At 36.4% G+C, this 23,500-nt stretch overlaps 1 protein-coding gene across 3 annotated transcripts in view; it reads right to left on the bottom strand.

Moving 5' to 3' along the window:
- Positions 1-460: 460 nt before the first annotated feature.
- TRIO (trio Rho guanine nucleotide exchange factor) overlaps positions 461-23,500 on the bottom strand; it is a 276,800-nt gene continuing 253,760 nt past the window's right edge. For 2 of the 3 annotated variants that reach the window (XM_023495919.2, XM_031946131.1), the window contains 11 exons: positions 22,080-22,257; positions 19,838-20,628; positions 14,089-14,336; positions 11,746-11,884; positions 10,688-10,715; positions 10,299-10,461; positions 9,740-9,861; positions 6,975-7,053; positions 6,477-6,677; positions 4,857-4,995; positions 461-2,883 (listed from right to left, as the gene is read on the bottom strand). In XM_023495919.2, coding sequence (XP_023351687.2) covers positions 2,341-2,883; positions 4,857-4,995; positions 6,477-6,677; positions 6,975-7,053; positions 9,740-9,861; positions 10,299-10,461; positions 10,688-10,715; positions 11,746-11,884; positions 14,089-14,336; positions 19,838-20,628; positions 22,080-22,257 — 2,631 coding nt within the window. In that variant the 3' untranslated portion in view covers positions 461-2,340. Of the gene's footprint in view, positions 2,884-4,856; positions 4,996-6,476; positions 6,678-6,974; positions 7,054-9,739; positions 9,862-10,298; positions 10,462-10,687; positions 10,716-11,745; positions 11,885-14,088; positions 14,337-19,837; positions 20,629-22,079; positions 22,258-23,500 lie in introns of those variants that run through there. The other variant, XM_031946132.1, reaches the window with a different exon arrangement.

The raw sequence follows: 23,500 nt of genomic DNA, 5'->3' as shown, positions 1-23,500 counted from the left end.
ATTAGATCACTGAACCTAGAGTTCAAATGTGGCTTCAGACACTTATTAACTGGATGAACTTGGGCTAGTCACAAATTATTCTTACCTAAGTTACTTTAACTGTAAAATGAGGAAAATAATAGCACTTACCTCCCAAGGTTGTCCTGAGGATCAAGTAAGATATTTATAAAGTGCTTAGCACAGTGCCTGGAACATGGTATGCACTTTATAAATGCTTTCCTTTTCCTTTTCTTAAAGATAATATCAATAATTTGAAATGCTTTCAGAAATGGAGCGAGGAAAGAGGATTTGATAAACTGAGTTGATTTGGTTTTCAAAGGAGAGTTCATACATCATTCCCAAAAAGTACTCAAAAGATGGCTATGGATCAAAAGGTCAGTGCTGTTTGGAAATGGTTGGGAATGTTTAGTCCAGTGTAATTTTAATGAAATAAAGCTGAATAAAAGGCCTAACACAAAAATCAGGCAAATATGTCAAATATGTTTAATCTTTTAAAATAACTGATGGCAAAATAAAATATTTACATCACATCATACTGTGTAAACACGTCTCTGTACAAAGAAATATACATGCAAAATAATGTAAAAATTTAACTGAAATAATAAAAGAAATAATACACAAATAAAAGTTATGAGGTTACGAATACACATCCAGTTTTGAATTCATTTTTTCTCTTAAAAAGTTTCTGTACAATTTTACAAAGAAGAAACAAAAAACCCAACAAAACTAATAAATAAAATACATTGGAAGTTGCAAAGCTAACTAAGTTGGTTTATGGCTCAAGACCCAGATGTCTAACTGGCTTGGGGATGCAGGCTGGTTTCCTATTTATTGTACTTCACACAGTCACAGATAAAAAGACATCCAGGAAAATCCAAAGTAGCCCAAAAGCACATCCCTCTTCATTGAAAATACCTCCAACATCACCATTACCTTGGCCACAGTGACATAGGCATTGGATTCTGGCCTCATGGTGGCTGACTCTTGATTGGCTTTCTTAACCAAAGAACACAAAATTCAGCCAATTATTGTACAGAAAGTAAACAGATTCAAAAATATTAAAAAATACTAAATGTCAAGATTGATTTTGGGAAAAATAATACTTTGGCATTTTGAATAATAGTATAATAAATTTTAAAATGTTACCCTATTATCCAGTTTTAGATTTGGAATATGAAATCACTTTTTACAGTCCTCAAAATTGACAAGAATTTTTGCTATGTGTTAACTATTTTAAAAACTAATGGCACAGTGATACAATCCCTTCGCCCACCCCCACCCCCCAAAAAAACCCCTTTAGTCACACACACAAAACCATAAAGCTCACCGTACTAAGTATGTGCTTTTTCTATATATTTATTACAGTTACAACAGAGGTCCTCATAAATAGTTGCATAAAATGTTAAAGCCACAACATTGCACATGATATGAAATCAAACAGAAAAATCCCAATGAGTGCATTTACAGTATTTTCATCTGGCTGTATACTGCTCAACAATCTGATTGATGGGTTTGGTAGGATGTGGGAAGCGGTGGGGGGAGACAGGAATTGGATCTGCCCTTGGAGTCCTTTTTCTGATGGGCTAGTAAACTTTGACCCCCAACTGAAGGACCTAAATAGTGGTATATCACTATTTAGGATGTTGAGGGGGTAGGGTAAGTTGAGAGTGAGAGGGAGAATTACAGACTGAAGGCAGGAACAGTCTATATACAAGTAAGGCCTACATTTTATCAGAGCAAAACGATTCCATTCTATTTGTATGCAAAAGTTTGAGGTTGGATGCACTCAAAAGACAAATCTGGTCTCAGTGCATTGCTATGCAAGATACAGATAGACGAGGCAACTGGACAAGCTCTATGACCCGGTTGAAACCAAGTTGCAAATGGAAAGCCAAATTAATGGATAGCCATTTGGGTGAGTCTTCTCCAGATAATGTGTCTTTGTTTTGTTCATTAATACCAGTGGTTTGAACATAGGCATTTATTTTTCTTGAATAAATCTTGAAAATGTTAATTTTGCAAAATTCTATTCCTGTTCATTTTTTAAAAAAGTTTCTTTTTTTTTTTTCTTTTTTTTTTTTTTTGCAGAAACCTGAATAAAATACTGTGATACAGCAATGCTCTATCTGCCTTTTTGCAGAGTATAATGTTAAAGTCCTCCACCCCAGCATAGCTTGCATCTGTAAGTCCCAAGTACTGTTACTCACAGCTTACTTGGAATGCAATTTCACACGATGAACATACTAGCAGCTGATTGGCTGTTTTTTTTTTTCCTCCTCAAAATTCAAATTAACAGTTGATTGGCAGGTGAAAGAGAATGAGAAAGAACTTCAAGATAGGTCAAACCCTAGGCAAGAGCCTGCTCTGTAAGAAGTTTTTGATGCTACGAATGGGTCGAACATCATTCTGGTGTTTTCGCCGCTCTATGAAAGAAGTCAGTCTTGATATATCAAGGCTATCAGCACTGTTGTTAGTGCCCAGCTGCAGCCACTGATCCTGGAGGGAGAGTGCAGCAGAAGGACGCTGAGCAGGGTCATCTCGTAGTAAGAAACATACAAAATCTTTGGCCTTCTGGCTAACTCCTTTAAAGTAGTCATCTGGGAAACTAAAGTCTAAGCGGCAAATGTTTAGGCACGTTTCTTCTACACTGTCATCCAGGAAAGGAGATACACCACTAAGAAGGACATACGTGAGCACTCCAATACTCCAAGTATCTGAGGTAAGGGAGACAGGATTCCCAAGGATGATTTCGGGAGCTGCAAATTCTGGGTTCCCCAGTAACTGGTGGATATAATAAGTTGTGTTGAGTTGGACTGCATCTCCAAAATCAGCCAGTTTTATTGTTGGCTTAGCCAAGCTCTGATCCACCAGAATGTTTTCAGGCTAGAAAATACAAGAAGGAAACTATTACTTTGAAAAGTCAACCATTCACTCCTCCATCCTCCTCCACTGCCACTACCAAATAGCTAGCATTTAGATGTTGCTTTAAAGTTTGCAAAGTATTTTACAGATATTAACTTGTTTGATCTTCACAATAATCCTGGAAGGTGGATGATATTATTATCCCTATTTTGTAGATGAAGTTAATGAAGGCAGATAGATGTTAAGTTACTTGCCGAGGATCACAGAGCTAGTAAATGTCTGAGGTCAAAATTAACTTCAGGTTGTCCTGACTCCAAGTATTATGTTTTAGTTACTGTGCTAAAAAATTCCCCACTTTCCTCATGCCCATCTAGGTTAATTTTATTATACTCGATTCAATTTAACAAATAATATATATTAGGCACAATAGGAGATAGAAAGCTAAGATGGATGCTACAGTTAAGAGGTGGAAGAATAGTCAAAACCATTTACTTAAAGAGCAGGGTAAAAGTCCTTCTTCCTGTTCAGCACAGAAGCCCCTAACATTGTCAAGGAGAGGAAGAGCTCCAATGTGAGTGAGTTTTTTCATAGAATAGATTTTTTGGGGTGTATGTAGGGGAAGGAGGAGGTTGTGTGACTTGATTTCATCTGTAAAAGAGAACTTTCAGCTTGGAAAGTCTTCATTAATACAGTAGATCAATGACTTAATGACTTACCTGTAAGTTAAATGTCTTAGAAAATTATTTGGGATATTGTGTGGTTAAGTAACCCAGCCTTTGTCTCACATTCAGATCTTCCACTGAATAATTCCTTGCTGTCTTTCTACAATCTGTATAGACTTCACAGGTATTCCATTAATCAAATAGTTTCTAACTTAACTAACAAAGCCTTGAATAAGGCTGCCTTTCACTTACACAAAGTTGGCCACCAGATAACCCCAAAAGGGATTTAAAAAGCATTTATTCATTTCTATAAATTGATCATGACTGCTCAAATCTATATATTGATTACGACTGCTCAAATCTATTCCCAATCATACTTTTTAAAAATGGTTGAAATCTGAGAAAGTTTTATTGAGGTTTGAAAAACTTGAAGCATCTATGCCATAACTACTATGGATCATTTATGTGCTTGTGAATATACACTTGCAATGGAGAGATAGAGCGTAGTTTTTGATATTGACAAGCATATCATAGTAAACTCATAATTATAATATCTATATCTATCTATATGTACCTTTCCTACATTACAAAAAAAATCATAATCCTAAACAAGAGAATGTGAATTTATTGAGGTATGGGCATTGAAAAGCATATTATGTTTTACCCTTATCAATGTATTACCATATTCTGTATGACCCTTATATCAATGAGATCACAGGATTGATCAATTGAAGTACAGTGTGTGCCAAAAGTCTTAGTGTAGTTTTAAGCTAACTTCTCCAGGATCTTTCCTCAGTTTCTCAAAGGAAAATTCCCTTGTTTAAATATTCCCTTTATTTATGGCAAGTCCAAAAGTACCTTCTATGTTTGATATCTCTCATTCATTTGATGGGAAAGCTTAGCTTTCAGGAACTTATTGACTATAGGATGTTTGAACTGGGGGAGAAATACCACAAATATGCATCCAAATGGAGGACAAAGATGTTTTACTTTCCAACTTAAGTAATAATAAAATCTGTCTATCTATGCCTGTCATACTGGAACCCTGAAATAATACTATTTCTATTTGAGTAGAATTCAGCATATCACAGGTTCCTCTTAAAATCTACTTTAGGTAGTTTATGAATTAAAATGTCAAAAGACTTGAAATGATGTGGCTCGATCACTAAGCCAGTCCCAGAGAATGGTTTTCAGGGACAGCATACAGAGGGAGGATCTGAGGATCCATTGTTCCTAGTCTAAAAAATTACTGTGTTCAAGAGAAAGGACAATTTTGCTGTCTGTGAACTAAATTCTTATCCCGAGTCACTCAGAACATTGCATTTCACTAACCTTTAGGTCCAGATGTACTATTCTGCAGTTATGAAGGTACTGCACAGCTTCCAGAATCTCTCCAAGATACATTCTAATCTTCCCTTCAGTGAGGTTCCCCCATCGCACAACACAGTCTAGAAGACGGCCTTGATCAGCCCTAGACGTATAAAAACATCTGCTATGACACTGTTCCTATGTACAATTCTTTATTTGAATTATGAAAAAAAGCATATCCTGGATTTTTTGGGTCTCCCCTACAATTTTTAGTGATTAGGCCTTCCTGCCTACAGTCCGTACTGTTGATCAGCCCTAGACGTATAAAAACATCTGCTATGACACTGTTCCTATGTACAATTCTTTATTTGAATTATGAAAAAAAGCATATCCTGGATTTTTTGGGTCTCCCCTACAACTTTTAGTGATTAGGCCTTCCTGCCTACAGTCCGTACTGTTGATCAATCAATAATAAATATTAAGTATTTACTATGTACCAGTCACCGGGGATACAAGGACAAAGAACGAGCCAGTCTCTTTCTGCAACGAGCTTTCATTTAAATGGAGATAAGTACATACAGAGATATGTGCATCACTAATATATAAAATGCACACATATGAATATATACAAAATAGTCAATAACAAAGGAATTTGGGATGGAGGGTATTAGCATTTGGGGGAATCAAGAAAGGCTTCATACAGAAGATAGTGCAGGCGGTACACCTTAAGGCAATGGAGAATAGAAGGCTAGGAGGAGTATATCAGACATATGGGAAGAATAATGCAGAGGCATGGAGATGGGAAATAGAAGTGTTGTATATGAGAATAGGGAAAAAGCAGCTTGGTTGGATTGCAAAGTGTGTGGGGAGAATGAAGCTGGAAACAGAGTATGGTGGCAGGTTGTAAAGGGTTTTAAATAATGTGGTATTTGTGTGAATGGAAAGTAAGATTGGATGAGAGAAATATGGAGATAGAAATGACAAGATCTGACAAGGTGAGTAGATAAGTGTCCACAGTCCAGGATAATGTTGAATTATGAACCTAGGAGACTGCCAACACTAGATTTTAAACTAAGGTGCTGGATATTCTTTACTAACTGAAGCTCTTTCTCTTTGAGAAAGCCAACATTTAAGAAAAATAATGGAAAAATTGTCTTAAGAAGTTGATTCTGGGACTCAAGTATGGTTAGATCTTATATTTGAGATAAGATATGAAACCAATTGGACCACAGAACATTCTGAGATTATCAAATTCAGAGGTGTTTCTCATATCAATAATTCAGGGGTGAGTTACCTTTCCAGGGTCCCTCTGAACTCAAGCCTGCTTAGAATCACCTGGATTCAGGCTTGTGTCACCAGGATGTTTGGGAACCAGTCTATAATGGCTGCAGAGGGTGTGTGACAACAGAATTTGTTAGATACATATATGGTCCTTGGTCAAACTGTTCATAAGATTTTTGTTTATGTTTTAGGAAAGCTCTAAAACTCATTTTTATTTCCAATTTATATATTTAAGGAATTCTGTTGACTCTTGAAAGATTCTATTTTTCTTACTTCCCATCATTTATGAAGGAAAAAAAAACATCAAGAAAACATTAAAAGCAAAGTGTTAGAAAGCGGTAAAGAATATTAGGTCATACGTACATCTCTAAGACCAGGACATAACTGGTGGAAGTTTCAAACGTATCAAGGAGGCTAATTAGCAGGGGATGCTGGAGATTCTGCATCACTCCAAGTTCATGGGTAACTTGGTCTCTTTTCATCAACTTCTTGTTCACAAACTTAGTGGCTACTGATCGCTTGGTTCCTTTCTGATCACATTTCTTAACAACAGAGAACCTGCCCCTAAAAAAAAAGTTTCAATGACAGAAAAGATTATTTTAGGGCATTTGCTATGAAGAACTTCTTACTCTCTAAGATTTGATTATATTAACCCATTTATTTATAACACAACTCAATATGCAAAATCATTTTGGGGCTCTTCAGATGTTATACTATTGAAACATAAAAATGATAATAGGTTTAATTTAAAATATACTACAATATAATTAATAGTTGATTGTAGGATATTGTAGAATATTACATTTAGGTTTAGCCAACTGAGTGGCTTGATTGTATTTCAGGGGAGTTCTTATGTCATACCTGCCAAGCTCAGCCACTTCACTGTAGAAGGAATCAAAGTTGTCTTTCCAAATTACCATGATCCCATCACTTCCTGGACCTAAAAAAAAAGGAATATCTTCATTATTCTTCATCTAGTATGAAAGCTTCAAATCCTCAATTCCTAATTATTCCTGTCTCACATAATCATCTGACCAGGCAATGCGGTCGTCTGGTATAGTGTTGCCCTCTAATGCAATGAGTAATTATTAATAGTTCATTTATCTTTGTAGCTTTTTATCCAATTAAACAGGTGGAACCACCAATACTGTAGATACTAATGCAATTTTATTATGTGATGAATTTTAACTGAACTTTCTCTCCTAGTACTACCATATGAAATACTTTAAAAATATAATAATTTTCATTCAGTTCAAAAAACTTTTATTAAGCCCTTTTGGGTGCCAGGCATTGAAGATAAAAACAAAAAAATGAAACTATTCTGGTCTTCAAGGAATTTACATTTTGTTGGGAGGGGAGGGGAAAAAAAATCAGAGGCATTCTAATTCTTAGTTTGTATACCAATGAGGGCTTTTAATAGAATCATAGCTGAGGGTTTTGGAATGTTAGTGCCTCCATACTGAGGGTACTGAAAGGATGGTGATTCTTTCAACAGAAATTGAAAAGTTGTTTTCTTGGAGAAATATACGCATCATTTGAATCTTTTGATGTCTGTGGCACATCCAGTTGGAAATGTCTATTAGACAATTGGTGATGTGAGAAAAATTCTATTTAGAGAGTGGGGATAGATACACAGATTTGGGAACAATCCATTTTAGAAGTATCATCTGAACCCAAGAAAGCTGATTTGATCATCATGCAAGTTCCTGTAGAGAGAGAATATAGTCTCTGTCCTGCAGTATACCAACAAATAAAGTGACATTTCAGCCAAGGAGATCATAGTAGTGGATGACCTAGCTACATAATCATGTAGGTAGCTAAATATCTTCTTAAAAAAAGAAAAACAAAGGAAAGGAAAGAAAAAATAAGATACCAAGAGTGATGAACATGGTAGGTTTTTTTGTTTGTTTGTTTTTTGCTGAGGCAATTGGGGTTAAGTGACTAATCCAGGGTCACCTAGCTAGGTAGGGTTTTTTTTTTGTAGAAGACATTTTATAAAATGGGAAAAATACCTCAAACCAACTTTTAGGAGCTCGAGGTTCAGTTAGGTATCTCTTCCACAAATACATGTGCTTGTCTAAAACTATCTTTCTACATTGCTTAAATTTACAGAATTTAAATTATCTAGGTGAAAGGCACTTGGAGCCATTCTATTTCTTTAATTTGTGTCTGAATGAAGGCTCTTCCCAGAATTATAATTGAGGGTTGTGTGGAGTGTTAATACCCCCAAACTTGCCATTTTATTTTAGATTTTTGTTGGAAGTTTACCATTTGTGGCACTTACAGGCCATTAAGAATACTGGTTCTCCTGTAAACAATTGGCTCCCTTAGATCTAAAGCAGGCCAGATATATTAAATGAGAGCTTTCAGTTTCATAGACAAGGTACCAAAAGTTCCGGGGCAGTTTGGAAATTTAAATAGCTTAAAGTTTTAATAGATTAAAAATGCTGGAAGACTTTTGGGACACCCCTTATAAGACAGAATAAAACAACTATATAATAAGTATGATACACACTATAGAATAAGTACTATTTTTACTCAGTCTTTCTTTTTCCAAGGGATCCCAACTTCCTATGATCCTTCTTACTGAGCCCCCCCCGCCCATTATTTAGGCTTTTTCACTGCCAAGTTTCAGAGCTCATTATGCTACTGAAACCAACAAATATCTGACACCTTTTGAGCCATGGTTTGTTAGTTAATGTGAAAAACTAATATCTTTTTTGAGGACAGAAACATATCTTATTAAGAATGTAAGCATCTTGAAGGCAAGAACTATCTTATTTTTGTAGCATTTCATAGTGCTTAGCCCATATAGAATAGATAGATGTTAAATAAAGGCTTTTGATTTGTTCATTCACCTGTCTTTCTTTTAAGATTTATCAAACACCTGTTAACCTCAATAACAGAAAGAAGACTGGGTTAAGAGTGGTATATTTTAACAGTGGCCTTATGGGAATAAAACCCCTGCCTTTGTTGTTCTAACTAACCCAAGGATCATTAATCTAGAATCTTGGTTCCCTCTAAGCATGTCACTATCTCCACATCCACCTCTCTACTACTTGGGACAGCTGCCACTCGGTTGTTTCATTGGGCCCGCCATCCCCAAGATTTTGTAAAAACAGGAAAAGCCACTTTAAATGTAACCTTTGGAAGATCACCTTGAGGCAGCTAAATGGTGCAGTGGATAGAGTACTGATCCTGGAGTCAAGAGGACCTGAATTCAAATCCAGTCTCAGACACTTAATACTTCTGCACTGTGTCCCTGGGCAAATCACCTGACCCCAATTGCCTTTCAAAGAAAAGTAAAAACAAAAACCCTCCAAACCCCCAAATCAAAAAAAAAAAAAAATCAGAAAAAAAAGAAATATTGCCTAAACTTCTTTTAGTCCTTTCATGACTTCATTTTGTGAATTTTCAGGCTATTAGCTATCTTTCCAGACAAATAGGACATTATTGTATTTCTTCACTTAAACCATACAAGTGACTAGCCAGGCTTATAATGTAGGCTGGCCTGCTTGTACAGAGAGAGAATGGCAAACATCTTCACTCTGTCCTACCTACCCAACCGTCACTCTGAAAAACCTAAAAAAGCTTCAGAAGTTTTAGTCAACATTTGTGTAGCTTACCTAGAACTCTCAGACTGGCTGACGATGATACTGAACCCATGTCATTCACAGCTATACAAGTGTAGATACCATCATCTTCTGTGGTCACACCGATTATTTTCAGAGTGGCCTCTCCTAAGTCACTGCCAAACACATCAATGTACATATTAGAATTTTTGTCACGAAGCAAGACACTGGAAACCCTGTAACTCATCCTTATCTTTTCTCCATGTCCATTTGAGATCATCAGAAAATCAATACAGGTTGTGACTGTGTGTACATGGGTGCACACAAACATACACAGATGCACCATCCAAATGGAGGGGCAGTGAGCTCTGATGGAGAGTTTGCCTCCCAGTTTGGGAAGACTGGCTTCAAATCCTGACACTTATTAGCTAAATGATTATGGGCAAGTGACTGAACTTTTCAGGCATTGGGCAACTAACTGCTACTTCTATAGGTCCTTCCTATAAGCAGGTAAATACAGTGAACACAGGTGGTTTTTTTTTTTTTTTAATTCATATTCTATCACACACTTCCCTTACTAAGTGAAGCTAACATGAGATTAAGAATTGCATACCTGTATGAGATGCTGTAGCGTCCATTACTGCTCAATGTGTTGTGTTCGGGGCCTTTCCAAATTATTGAAGCTTTGGGGCGACCACAAACTCTACATCTAAGAACAACGGTCTCTCCTGTCTCACACGTTACCTCACTCAATGGTATTATAAATTCTGGGGGAACTGAAAAGCAGAATGAACAAACCGATTACCAGTGAACTACCTAGTACTTCCATATTCTCCTTATGTCTCCCCTGCCCCGAAACAAAAGAATGAGAATATTTAATTCAAATAGCTATGCATGTCCTAAATTCCAGAAAAGAAAATATCCTTTTAGGACACTTCAATGGGCCAGAAACTCTCTTCCCACCAAATACAATGAATTCTAGAAATGAACAATGTAACTTACCATCATAAATGTAGTTGGGATTAAGAAGCTGAAACAGAAAACAAAACAAAACAATTTTAATCCAAAGAATGGATTATTTTAAGGACCATTGATTTCAGTTCCTATACTAGAATGATTTCCTAAAGACATAAAAATAAGGAATTTGACTTAGAAATAAAAATGTTTTTGATTATTTTAAAACATAATGTGGAAGTTTCATGTTACACCAATGTTATATTTTGTCTTTACAGGGTTTTTGTTTCACTTCGAGCAGAAAAGTGATCCTTAACTTAATAAGCATGTTTTTTTTTTTAAATGTACTATTATTATGGTATAAATTATTTTCCATTTACTAATTTTACTCTGTACAAGTTCAAATAAGTCTCCTTTTAAATTGTTCTTTTCATAATTTCTTAGGACAAAACAATATTTTATTATACTCATATACCGTAATTTGTTCACTATTCCCCAGTTGATGGCATCTTCTTAGTTGTCACTTTGGACATGAATAATATAGAAATTTGTTTTCTCTGATTATATTCATATAGTAATGAGGGTTACTATTTATAACCTATTCATAAAAGGGTGCCCAGCAGTATTTCTCATACATATCTATATCTATGTATATCCACATATATAAAAAATTATACACACACATTATATATACACATACACATGTGTGTGTATATTTGTGTGTGTGTGTGTGTGTGTGTGTGTGTGTGTGTGTAAAAATACTGTGGAAAAGTTTAAGCAACACCAATGGCAAAGTTTAAGGCATAGGAAGGAAGAAAGGAAAAAAAAGGGAGAAGAAAAAAGGGAGAAGGAAGGTAATGGAAGGATGGAAGGAGGAGTAAAGGAAGAAGATAAAGTAGCAGACCAGACCTTATGGAATAGACTATAGTTCTTCTGACAATGGCATCTGGTGAAAAGTGGAACAGATTATGGTTACTACAATGCACCTAATTTATCAACTGTATATTCTTAGCTGTCTTTTGGTTGACTTGATTAATCTCTTAAATTAAATATTGAGTATGCATTTGGAAGAACACTCAGAACTTCCCCAAGACATTTTCACTGACCTTCACAGAAACTTTGTTGGTAAGTCCTTCTCGTGATTTGCGGTAACCATTTTCTAATTTGCCTTCCCTTTTGCCGTCTTTATCTTTTTTCTCAGATTTTTTCCTTAAACGGAGTGCTGTATGCCAAGATGTTGACTTCCTAGAAGAAAATAAAATGTTCTGTTAAATACTGTTTCTTTTTAAAATATGTTAAAGATTCCAAAGAATCTTTGGAAGAAAATTCATTTGACTGAGAGAAACAATTGTAGAAGAAAAATATTAAACTGACAAGAAGAACTAAGCAAAAAACACTCAACTAAATAATTTTTTCTAATTTAATATAATAACAAGATTTTAAGAATTCCACATTATCAGTCTCATATTCAAAAAGCATATAAAATAGAAGTTGAAATTTTAAGAATTGAGATGCATAAAGGCCTATGAATGGAATTATTTTCCTTTTGGGAAAATAAAAATGATAAAAATAAAAAAATATGATCATAGGCTGAAAAAATTATGCTGATCAAAATAAAAAGATAAAGCAGCTCACAGAAACCTAGGAATGTTGTGGGATAAAAGAACAAGTTTTTTGTTTTTTTTTTTTTAAATGGCAAGACTTAGGAATTTAAGAACTTTTCCCATACCCCTAAATGCACATAATTATGCTGAAATACTATAGCATGACAGTAGTTCAAACTGTATGGAAGCATGACTGTATTTAGTTGGTAATATAATTGCAATGAACACTGTAGAGACTGATCATTTAAAAAGTCTGTTCATTTATCCTATTAGAAGATGGTTGTTTTTTCATCTTTAAAGACCCATTTATCCTTAGATTTTATGGGACCAAGCAAGAGATTCCATGTGGCTAATTTTCTACAATGGCAGAGTGCTTCAGAGAAAGTTGGAAAAGAAAGAGGTTTCATTATTGCTGTAATGAAACCAGAGACCAAGTCCCTTTTTTGCTTAAAATTAGTTACCATAGCCATTGATAGATTTCCAAATGTCTATTAAGACTGACCAAGGTGGCTTATTTTCATGAATAAATTGTAGACCCAGTATCCTTACCACAGTCATCCATCAAACACCACTCCTCAGACTTATTTGTTATATAACATTAGAACATGCATTAACATTTTTAGGGGCATTGGGCGGAGTAATTTTCCTCTAGGATAAAATGCAAACTGTTTGCTCTTCCCCATAAAGTGTGTCTTGGTATTAGGTTTTTACTCATGCCTGAAATGCATTCTTTCTCTTCTCACATGTATCTTCAAGTTTCAGCTCAAATTCAACCTCCTAGCAGCAAAAAGGCTTTTTTTTCGTTGTTGTTGTTGAGGCAATTGGGGGTTGCTCGGGATCACACAGCTAGAACATGTCAAGTGTCTGAGGCCAGATTTGAACTCAGGTTCTCCTGATGTCAAGGTGGTACTCTGTCCACTGCACCATCTAGCTGCCCCCAAAAGGCCTATCCTAATCCTCTTTCCACAAGATGGTACTTTGTGTTTTGTATTACTTATCTGCATTTGTGCTGTTTTTCATGAAGAGAACATCAAATTCTTTTGGTTTTAGTCTCTAAGCATAGTGGTTGGCACATATTAAAAGCTTAATCAATGCTTGTTGAATGAATGAAGATGTGATCTGAAACTTTTTTTTTAATGGATGAACAGAAAAATCTATTCACTTCTGAATGCAGAATAAGTATTTTCTAGTAGACAGATCATTTTTTTGGGACAAATACACTGATACTTGAGTTATGAACATTAAATTTGAAACCAAGATGTGATACTTATTAACTGTGATCATAGACAGGTCATTTAACTTATGTGAAACTCAATTTCCTCATCTATAAAATGAACATAACATTTGCATTCCTGACTTCATGGTTGTTCCAAGAGAAGTGCTTCACCAACCTGAAAGTGCTATTGATGTAAATTATTAGCATCACCTCTGCAGAGACTGTACGCGATTTCCCAGATTATATATCACAATAAGAATTGTATCTTGCACTAACAGACCCCCAGTCCTTTTTTTCCCCCTCACATGTAATTCCTACTAACTGTGTAATCACAGGTCATTTAACTTATGTGAAACTCAATTTCCTCATTTATAAAATGAATACAATATTTGCATTCTTGACTCCATAGAATTGTTACAAGAGAAGTGCTTTACCAACCTGAAGATGCTGTAGACCTCTACAGAGACTTTCACTATTTTCCAGATTATATATACCACAATGAGAATTGTATCTTGCATTAGCAGGCAATTTTTTTTCAAATGTAATTCCTACTTTGTCAATAATCTCACTGGCTTCCTATGCCCCTATTTTCCTTCCACCCCCCTTTATGGGATCAGAGAGATACTCACTTCATAGTGCCATCAGGGTTCTCTATGATGACTGCACTGGTATGCCCCAGGACATAGCCGGGAATCCAGCCCTCTGCTGCGGGACATTGGTCAGTGGCGGCTCGGAACACCAAAAACATGTTCTGTTGGTTGCTGGCTAGAATTTGCACGACCTCTCCTTGATAGACATTGATCTCATCCTCCTTCACTGCCGTGTAATCGTGTGTCACCAGCATGGTGGAGATATTGCTACTGCTGCTACTTTCACTCTACGAAAGGAGAGGGGACAAGATGTGATGCTGACCAGGAGGAAAGCAGTTGTTAGTCTGCACCATGGCTACCACGACCTAGAGTCACACACAGATACTCGGAGAACGGAGTCTGGCTTTTCCTTCAGACCTCTGTTACTCATCTCAGTCACCTTTTTCAACAACAGCAGCACAACAACAACAAGTCCGTATGGCTTTAGAATGGTGTTTAAGAAGCCTTAAAAATGGTTCCATTACTAGTCTTTGGTTCATTCTGAAAGATTTATTGATGCCACAGGCTTATCTTCCTTTTTTTCTCTGCCAGAACATTGTTCTTCTGGAGACTGATATTAGAAAGCTAAGGACAACATGATTTTGAGGAATTCTAGAACAAATATGACTGTAGTTGATTGTGTGTGTGTGTGTGTGTGTGTGTATGTGTATGTGTGTGTATCTTAAAAAATGATTATTTCATTACTTTAAAAGTGATGGCTGATATTCCATTGAGTGCAATCTAAAAGCAGTTCTAAGAAAGTACGGGATGGGTACCAAATGACTTAATTTCTTGATGTGCTGTTCATACTTTAAAAAATATTTTTCTGTGTCTATTCCTTGGCAAACAACATCTGGAAAAACATTGCTTACGATTTTGTTTTCATACAAAGTTTGTGGTTTACCTAATAGGCTCCCAGAGTCCCAAGGTGCTATATGTGCACTGGCAGTAGATACATATCATGCAGCATAGCACTGTTGGCACGTGTTGGCAGCTAATGCTGCAAAATAGCTTATCTCACTAGATATATAATACAAAAGACTGAAAACATTATGCTGAGTCCTTCCCCTTTATTTCTCTTAAAAAAAAAAAAAGCCATGGTGGGAGGAAAAAAACCAGTATGCTTTTGGCAGGAATAGAATATATTACATATAACTTTGTAAAAATTAAGTCTTGGAGCATAGATACCTAAGGGATAAAATTACCATCCTTTTTCAGCCATGCTAGCTGGATCTTTGTCAAAGGGCTGTCATTATAATATCCCTAAAGTTCTTACTGATTGTGTGTATGGGCTTGTATTCCATGGCCACTGGTCCTTCTGTCCCACACTTTACAATGGAATGGGTCTAAGTTTCTGAGTGGAGGAAAGGAGTGGAAAAATGTCCATCATTTTTCTACTTCCTTTTGCAAATGTATTTCTAGTCTAAGGGGCAAGAGGGCTGTACCTGAAGTCGACAGACCTTGATTCAATCCTGTTTGTGGTATTTCCTAGCTGGGCAATCATGGAAAAGTCACTTAAATTTTCTCAGATTTAGCTTCCTCATCTATGAAAAATGCACATAATATTCACTTCTCAGGTTGCTATATGAGTAAATGGAATAATGTATGAAGTTTTTTGTAAACCTTAAAGCAATATATAGTTATTATTATTAGAAAAGGTATGGGAGGGAGGAGGAAGCAGAAATTAGTGGCTCTTAAAACATATCTTGACAAATACTTCTTTCACCTTTCATCACTGCCATGTAATCATGTACTACACCATTATGTACTTCCCCTTCAATAACTGAATTGATGTAGAAATGATGATGATGTAGAAATTCCTTATTCACAGAAATCAAATTTCTTTGCTTCTGATATCCTACCAGTGATCCTGTGAGTAGAAGATTTGTTCAAGATTTTGTGGTTTCACAAAATTATCTTTTAAGGGCCTGGATATAAGATAATTTTAAAAAATAGTTCACTTGGATCTGTTGGAAATTTACTAGTAACAATATTCTAAAAGTTTCCCAAAATTATGGGACTTTGGTATTCTAATTACAAAATTCATTTACTTTCAATTAATTTTGGTCTACCATTAAAGACAGATTTGTAAATGATTGAATATCAGGGTTACAAAAGATCTTAGAGATCTAGCTACTCCTATCTCCTTTTAGAGATGAGGAATTAAGTTCCAGACAGATTTAGCAACTTGCTAACAGTTACCCAGAGAGTTAATGGTAGAACCTGGGTTAGAACCTAGATTTTCTAAGTCTCAGCTCAAAGTCCTTTCCATTACATCATGTTTTTTAAATGTGTTCCATTGCTATAATTAACTTAAATGTTGCTGGAAATTTCCCCAAAAAACATGTCTTTAGAAAAATTTTCTAGGGAAAAAAATAAAACATATAATTCAATTGTAGAAAAATATGTAAGATATCATGTTGGCATAATTTTTGTTATGCTTTTATAAAAATGGAACTATAGAACAGTTTATAATTGTAAAACTAAATTAGATTTTCTTTTAAAAATATTCACATTTTTATTTACATCTTCTGGTTTTATTTTATAGTGTTCTAATCTAATCTTCAAGCAAGTGTATAACAATGGGGTATATAAAGAGGTAAATATTTGGAAGAGAACTAAAGTTAGAAGACCTGAGTTCAAATTTCAGTTCTTGTATTTTTGTACTTACTGGCTTGTGTGAAATTTGGAGATTAGTCTCACCTGTCTATGCCTTCATTTCATGATTGCAAAAAGAGGGCACTGCACTAGATGCTCTATAAGGTTTCTTGAGTTATATAAAACTCTGAATTTCAAGGCACAATTTTCTCTATTATTAAAATATATCAGCTTCTGTAGGCTATGTAGTTCTAGGTATGTATACAACACATGTATCTAATACACATACCTATAAATAATGAAACTATATGTGTTATGCATGTATATATGAATATGTTGATAGGTGTAGAGAAATTTATATATGCATTATGTGTTTATATACATACCTATATATCTATATATAGATATGGTATGTATGTATATAAAAGTTGATCTAGTACACAGGCCTATATTCACTTTATAGATTAACTCTTGCTTTCTTACTGTTTTTTGGTCATATTTTTCCTAATGTATTGCTTAAATATTGGGAAGTGATTACCAAAATTCCCAGGCTACCCATTGAAAGTTAAATGGAAAGGACTAAGGATTTAGGAGGAGAAAGTTATTTTTAACCTTAATGTGTAAAGGACTAAAACATTTAAAAGTTGATATATGCCATGATATGTGGTAGAGGTTCTTTAATTTTCCCACACATTTCCCCTTTGTGTCTAAGAAATTTCTCCACAAAACCATATATATAGGCATTTAAAATAGCTATGCAAATCATTTTTACTGATAATACATCATAATTTCGCAACCCCCATATTCAGTTATGCAACCCCATCTGAGGTCCTGACCCACAATTTAAGAAACATTGATATATGCTACTTACAACACTAAAAGGATAATTAGTTGTTGTAGGTTTTCCAATTTTGTTAGAGGAATCTTAGGTACTGTCTCCAAACACTTACATCATTAATGAGGTTTTAGGATAGGCAGTCTTAACTCCACTAAATAACTTTTTGATAATTGCCCCTTCTCTTGCCATAACCAAATGAGAAAATGCAGAATATAGGAGCAGGTAAACCTTAAAAATGAGGTTCTTTTTACCCCCATCCCTATTTCATTGACCTAAATAAACCTGTGTGATTTCTGTATTAATAGGCTGTGCTTGACGTGTAGTCTGCTTTACCTTAGAATGTAAATTCCTAAAAAGAAAGAGGAATGTTGTGAATATCAGACTGAACAAGCTTAGTAAGAACCCAAGTAGCACCAAGCAGGAAATGATGATCTGTTAGGTCAGAAGTTGTGCTTTTCATCCTCTAAAACTTACACTGTAATACTGTGGAAAATCCTTCTTTAATATTTTTATTTTTAGATAATGAGAAAGTATCGTAGTTAGACTTAGGGTGGGTGTTGGTCCCTATCTCTTTCACAAGGGATAGTATTAAGATATAGTTTAAGAATAGAAACAGTTTTTGGACAAGGCCATATACACCTTGCAAGGCTGGACAATTCATCTCATTAGTTTTTATGTGTGATATGGTTAACTACCTTCCCATTTAACATGCTATTTAAAATAATTTACCATGTGTGAAGTATCTTGAAAGTATTTTTTTTAAGGGCTATAAAAGCTTAATAATTATTGCTATTCCCCAAAGTGAAAAAAAAAAGATGATTCTATTAATAGATATTAAGACTACATCACAATATAAGCATCAAGGACCAAATTCTTAATTTTTTTGACCAGTTCAATCTAAAAATTGATTTAAAATGATATTTTTAAAAGAAAAACAAGAAAAGACCAAGTTAATCTAAATGAACCCTCAACAGAAGACCAGAAGGAAAAGAGAATACATGCAAAGCAAGGTTGATTTTTCTTCCCCCAGGTAGAAATACCATTTAAAAAAAAAAAAAAGGAATAAGAAATTTAAAAAAGAAATCAGAACATCTACTCATTAAAATAGTTCTTTCAAGTGCATGCTTTTAGAAAAGTGTTACAGGCTAAGTGACAGTCACTGAAACTGGGAAGGAGCTGTGCAAGATAGTAAGGAAATCCCCAAAATGAAGGGAAAAAATCCCAACATATCAACCAACCAATTGACCAATCAATCAACCAACCAACTTGCAAACACAACATTGAAGTGAGGGGTGAACAAGGACTTCAAGGCACCAGAACATTCCTCTCACATAGGAAGGGGTGCCTCCACCGGGCAACTGGCTGGGTGGGTCACTGGGCACTAAAACTGCCATAGGCCCCCTGGTGGTAGTTGCTGTTTCACAGGGGGGGGGGGGTGAGGGAAGGGCATGTGACCCAGAGTCTCTTGATAATCCTGCTTTGCCCTCTCCCCGTACAAAAATATGCAGATGGTTGAATCTCCAGATGCCCTCAAACAGACTCTCTCTCTTCTGGAGTGAAACTTTGGGTAGAGAAAATATTTTCACTTGACAGATTATTATTTTGGCAGCAATTCCACTCCCCCCACCCATTTTATCTCAGTTTACTTTGCTCTGAGTTGTTAGTTGGAAGTTTTCTTGAGTTTTTGTTTTTTAAAAATTCTCTCAGCAGATGAGTCAAAAAAAAAAAAATGCTGCAAAATCAATTAGGGTTGAAGGGAGCAAAACCAAGCAGAGTAGCAAGTGTAAAGTACAGGTCTCATATAAATAAAGGAACAAGTGTAAAAATAATTCCCTTCCCCCTCAAAAAAAAAAATGTGAGGAAGGAAGGTGGAGGGGAAACAAAAAAAACCCCAACACAGTTTGCTAGCTGGAAATATAAGATTTAATGACGGCACATTCAGGAGGTTAATTATTTGCCTTCTCTAATTAGGAAGACGAAAATAGAGCAAGGAGAGCAGTTAGTAGAAATCAGAGCTAGTGATTTATGTTTTCAGCAGAGGCAGAGGACTCACAACTATGGTTAGAAGGCTTTGTATTCCTGTGTCTGTATACATATGGCTCAGGTCTGGGGTTTATGTATACACACACACACATACACATACATAGAAGCTATATATGTGTCTAACGTGTCAAGGTACAGGAGATACTGCGACAGTTGATTATTTCAGAGCAGGGCAGCACTGGAGAGCCAGAAGTTAGTATGAAGGAGAGTGACGGGAACACGGGAAGGTTTTAGAAGAGCTCGCAGGACAGAAGTGCTCCGCGCTCTTACCCCATTACTCTGGGTGGAGTGCACTGACTGCTCGCTGGTCGAGGAGCACGTGCTCATGCGGTCTGTGTCCTTGCTGTGTGACGAGTGGCGATGGACCTGCCTCTGGAGGGAGTCACTGTCCCCGGGAAAAGTGAAGGAGCCTGGGCGGCTGGCAGGAGATGCTGGGATGGAGCTCCAAAAGGAGCCCCCCTTCTGAAGGGGGCTGCTGGGTGGAAATAACTCTTTGCCAAAAGGAGAAGGAAAAGTTGTGGAGAGGGGAGAGTTCAGCGGAGAGACGGCTCCGGGTCTCGGCTTCCCCAGCGTCAAGGATCCTATGCTGCTCCTTGAACGGTTGTCCTCCACGTTCCCTCGACTTTCCTTGTGGGGTCCATCCTGATTTGAGCTGGAAACATTCCCAGGGGTCTTCCGGGGACTCTCAATGACTTTCATCTTGGGAATTTTCTCTGCTTCTCTCTCTGGACCCTCTGGCTCTCCACTGGGAGGATGCCTGTTTGGCTGGCTGAGGCCAGTTTCTAAGGAGGTGTTGCTGTGAGATGGCAGGGGAGGATTGGGAATGGACATACCTGACATCTTGTCTGCCTCTGCCTGGGCTGAGGCTGCAGAGGAGACCAGGACGGGGGAGTGGTGTCTGACAGGCTGCGGGATCCGGGACGGCCTGCTGCGGCTGGAGCTGGGGATTCCGCTGCAGCTGCCGGGGCCGCCGCTGTGGTTGCTGCTGCTGGGACCAGGGCTGCTGCTGCCACCGCTGCCTCCACTGTGGTTCCTCTGATACTCAATGGGTGAAGTCAAGGCTGGGGCAAGGGCGAGAGGGAGACGAGAAGATTAAGCATGGGGTCAAAGTCAGTCCCAGGACAATCATTTCAACTTATCGCCTAGGGATGTGAAAAAGGAAAAGTCACTGCTGGTGGAATAATGAATACACCTCCGGAAGACCTACGTGAAAATCTGGCTGAATGAATACTGCAACCACTAACAGCTGCTAAAATTTATATAGTGTTTTCTCTGAGCCAAGCACTGTGCTAAGAGCTTTACAGTGATTATCTCACCTGATGCTCACAACCACCCTGGGTGGTGAGTGCTTTTATTACCCCATTTTACAGATGAGGAAAATGAGACAAATAGAAGGTTAAAGGACAAAGCTAATATTTGGATAAGTCATTTAACCTCTGCCTGCCTCAGTTTCCTCAATTATAAAAATGGGATATGAGTGAACCTACTTCCCAGGGTTGTCATGAGGATCAAATGAAGTAATGTTTATAAAAGTGCACACTATATAAATGCTTATTCCCTTTCTTTTTAAAATTTTCTATTTATGACTGCAAAAGAACTTTAGGAAAAAATGATGTTAAATCGGAGTCTGGACACGATACTTGGGTTAACACAAATCTTATTACAAGTATCAACAACATTATAATTTAGTCAAAGATGCTAAATGACCTTTATATTTTGCTGAGTGATTATTTACCCCACTTTTATATAAGATGCAAAGTGTGGAGGCGGTGTTATTATGACAGTGAACACTTAAAACAGCACTGTTAGTTTCGGGTGTATTCATAAAACATAGGAACAAAATGTTCTGCCAATCAATCATCTTCCACGCTGTGGACTTAAGACAAAATGTTTTAGAAAAGCCTTCTGTCTATGTCTTCAACAAAGACTCAGGAAAAAGGACAATTGTAGCCTGCTGCAAAGGAAGGGAAGTCAGTTGTAAGTCTAGGACACTCAAATCATAGCCAAAACTAGGGCCACATTGGGGTTTCATAGGATCCATTTTTCTTTCTAGTTGTTTTGTAATTCTTTTGTGATAACTCATTTCATAAGAATGACAATACCAGCTCTTGTTTCTTAACAGAGGGAGTGTGGGTTGGAAACACAATTTAGTGGTTGGAATGCAAAACTCTCCAGATCCATTTCCAAATCTGTAAATGTTTTCCACCCCCAACATGAACTGTGGCCAGTTTCTTTTAGTTCCTTAAAATGTTCATGTACCTAACAACACAGGGACTCTTCTCTAGATTACAGTATGATCACAAGGTGAGAAGAATTACCAAACAGTATTTTTTTTTTATTAGAAGTGGAAACCCAATAGAGAGTTTCATTTCACTTAAGATATCTGACCAAATGAAAACTAGGATGGAAAAATTCTCTAAGAGACACCAGAAAGAAGAAAATGGGGTGAATTGGCGGTGAGGAGGGAAAGATATAGCTATATTAAGAGAGCAAGTATAATTAATTATTTTACCATTTAAAAAGTTGCGCTGGTTTTCCAAAATTTGGTTAATTTCATGGATCCATGTTTGCCGGACCCCTGGACTGGAGGAATGTAAGACAAAGGTCTCCACAACATCCCCAGTTCTTGATGTCAGTGCAAATTTACAAGGATCATTGTCCACATTTTCCTCCAAGCAAAGACAACTCACCTGCAAATAAAAAATTGGTTTTTTACAAATTAATTCTAGTGCAAAAGTGGCTATTTTTCATTTCTAAGAATATTTTAAACAAAAATTAAATATGAAGTAACTTTTTTCTTATTGAGTCACAATCTAATATTTCCAGATTTGAGTTTCAAGCCCCTGTCACAGATTTATGTTTTATTTTTATTTTTTCGGGTCGTGGGAGAAGGAATCAGTAATTTCATCTGTGGAAGGAATTTCTTCCACTAATATAGGTCAACAGCTCTTTTTCAACTTGAAATTTGCAGCCACAACAAGAGTGGGCAATGAGAGGTTAAGTCATTTGTTCCTGGTTATAAAGCCAATATAGATTGGATATGAAACTTGAACGCAGACTGCTTTTTGTTCACTATGTCATAATGGCCCTCTGAAGTCGACATGGTTTAAATATAACTTAATTAGTGGCTTAGGCAAATGTACTAGAAATGGTATTGTAGGGTACAAAGTATAGCATCCAGAGTGATGGAGATGATAGTTCTACTATACATTCTGCTTTGATCAGATCATGTTTAGGCTACTATTTTTAATCCTAGGTACCATATTTTAGGAGATTTTGATAAACTGGAATATTTCTATGGAAAGGAAAAAATACTCATGGGGCTTGAAAGCAAGCCAAAGGAAGACTGGTTGAAGTAATTAGGGATTTTTAGCTTGAATTAGAAAAGATGGGGGGGAGGAGGGAATGTAACCATTTACACTTTCTTCATGTTTGAAAGGCTATTATGTAGAAGGATTATATTTATTCTGGTTGGCCTTACAGGGCAAAAAGAGGATGAATGGGTGATATGTATTAGGTAAAGTGGTTTTGGCTCAATATAAGACCTTTTAATTAGTATAGCTATAAAGAAAACAGAATATGTTCTCTCAAAAAGAGAATACTGAATTCCTGAGGTTTTTAAGCTAATGCCGAATCACCAATTGTTGGGGATATCAAAGAAGACATTCATAAAATAAGCAAGAGACTGGATTAAATCTCTAAGTTTACAAGAACTGGAAAGGTCCTACGAGGCCACTGAACCCAAACTCCTATTTTGTAGATGAGAAATTAAGGTCAAGAAAGGTTTGAATCACACAGTTAGTGACTGAGAAAGAATTTGAACCAGTCTTTTTGTTTTTAAGTCCAGTACACTATTCACTATATCATGCTTCCTCTCCTTTACTCTTTTGGGATGCAATAATTATGTGAAAGTTAGAGAATAGAACACTAATT

The sequence above is a fragment of the Sarcophilus harrisii genome, chromosome 1 (assembly GCF_902635505.1).
Source record: "Sarcophilus harrisii chromosome 1, mSarHar1.11, whole genome shotgun sequence".
NCBI classification, from domain to species: Eukaryota; Metazoa; Chordata; class Mammalia; order Dasyuromorphia; family Dasyuridae; genus Sarcophilus; species Sarcophilus harrisii.
Note: the sequence above shows the minus strand (reverse complement) of the source record. Positions and strands in the feature narration are given on the sequence as shown.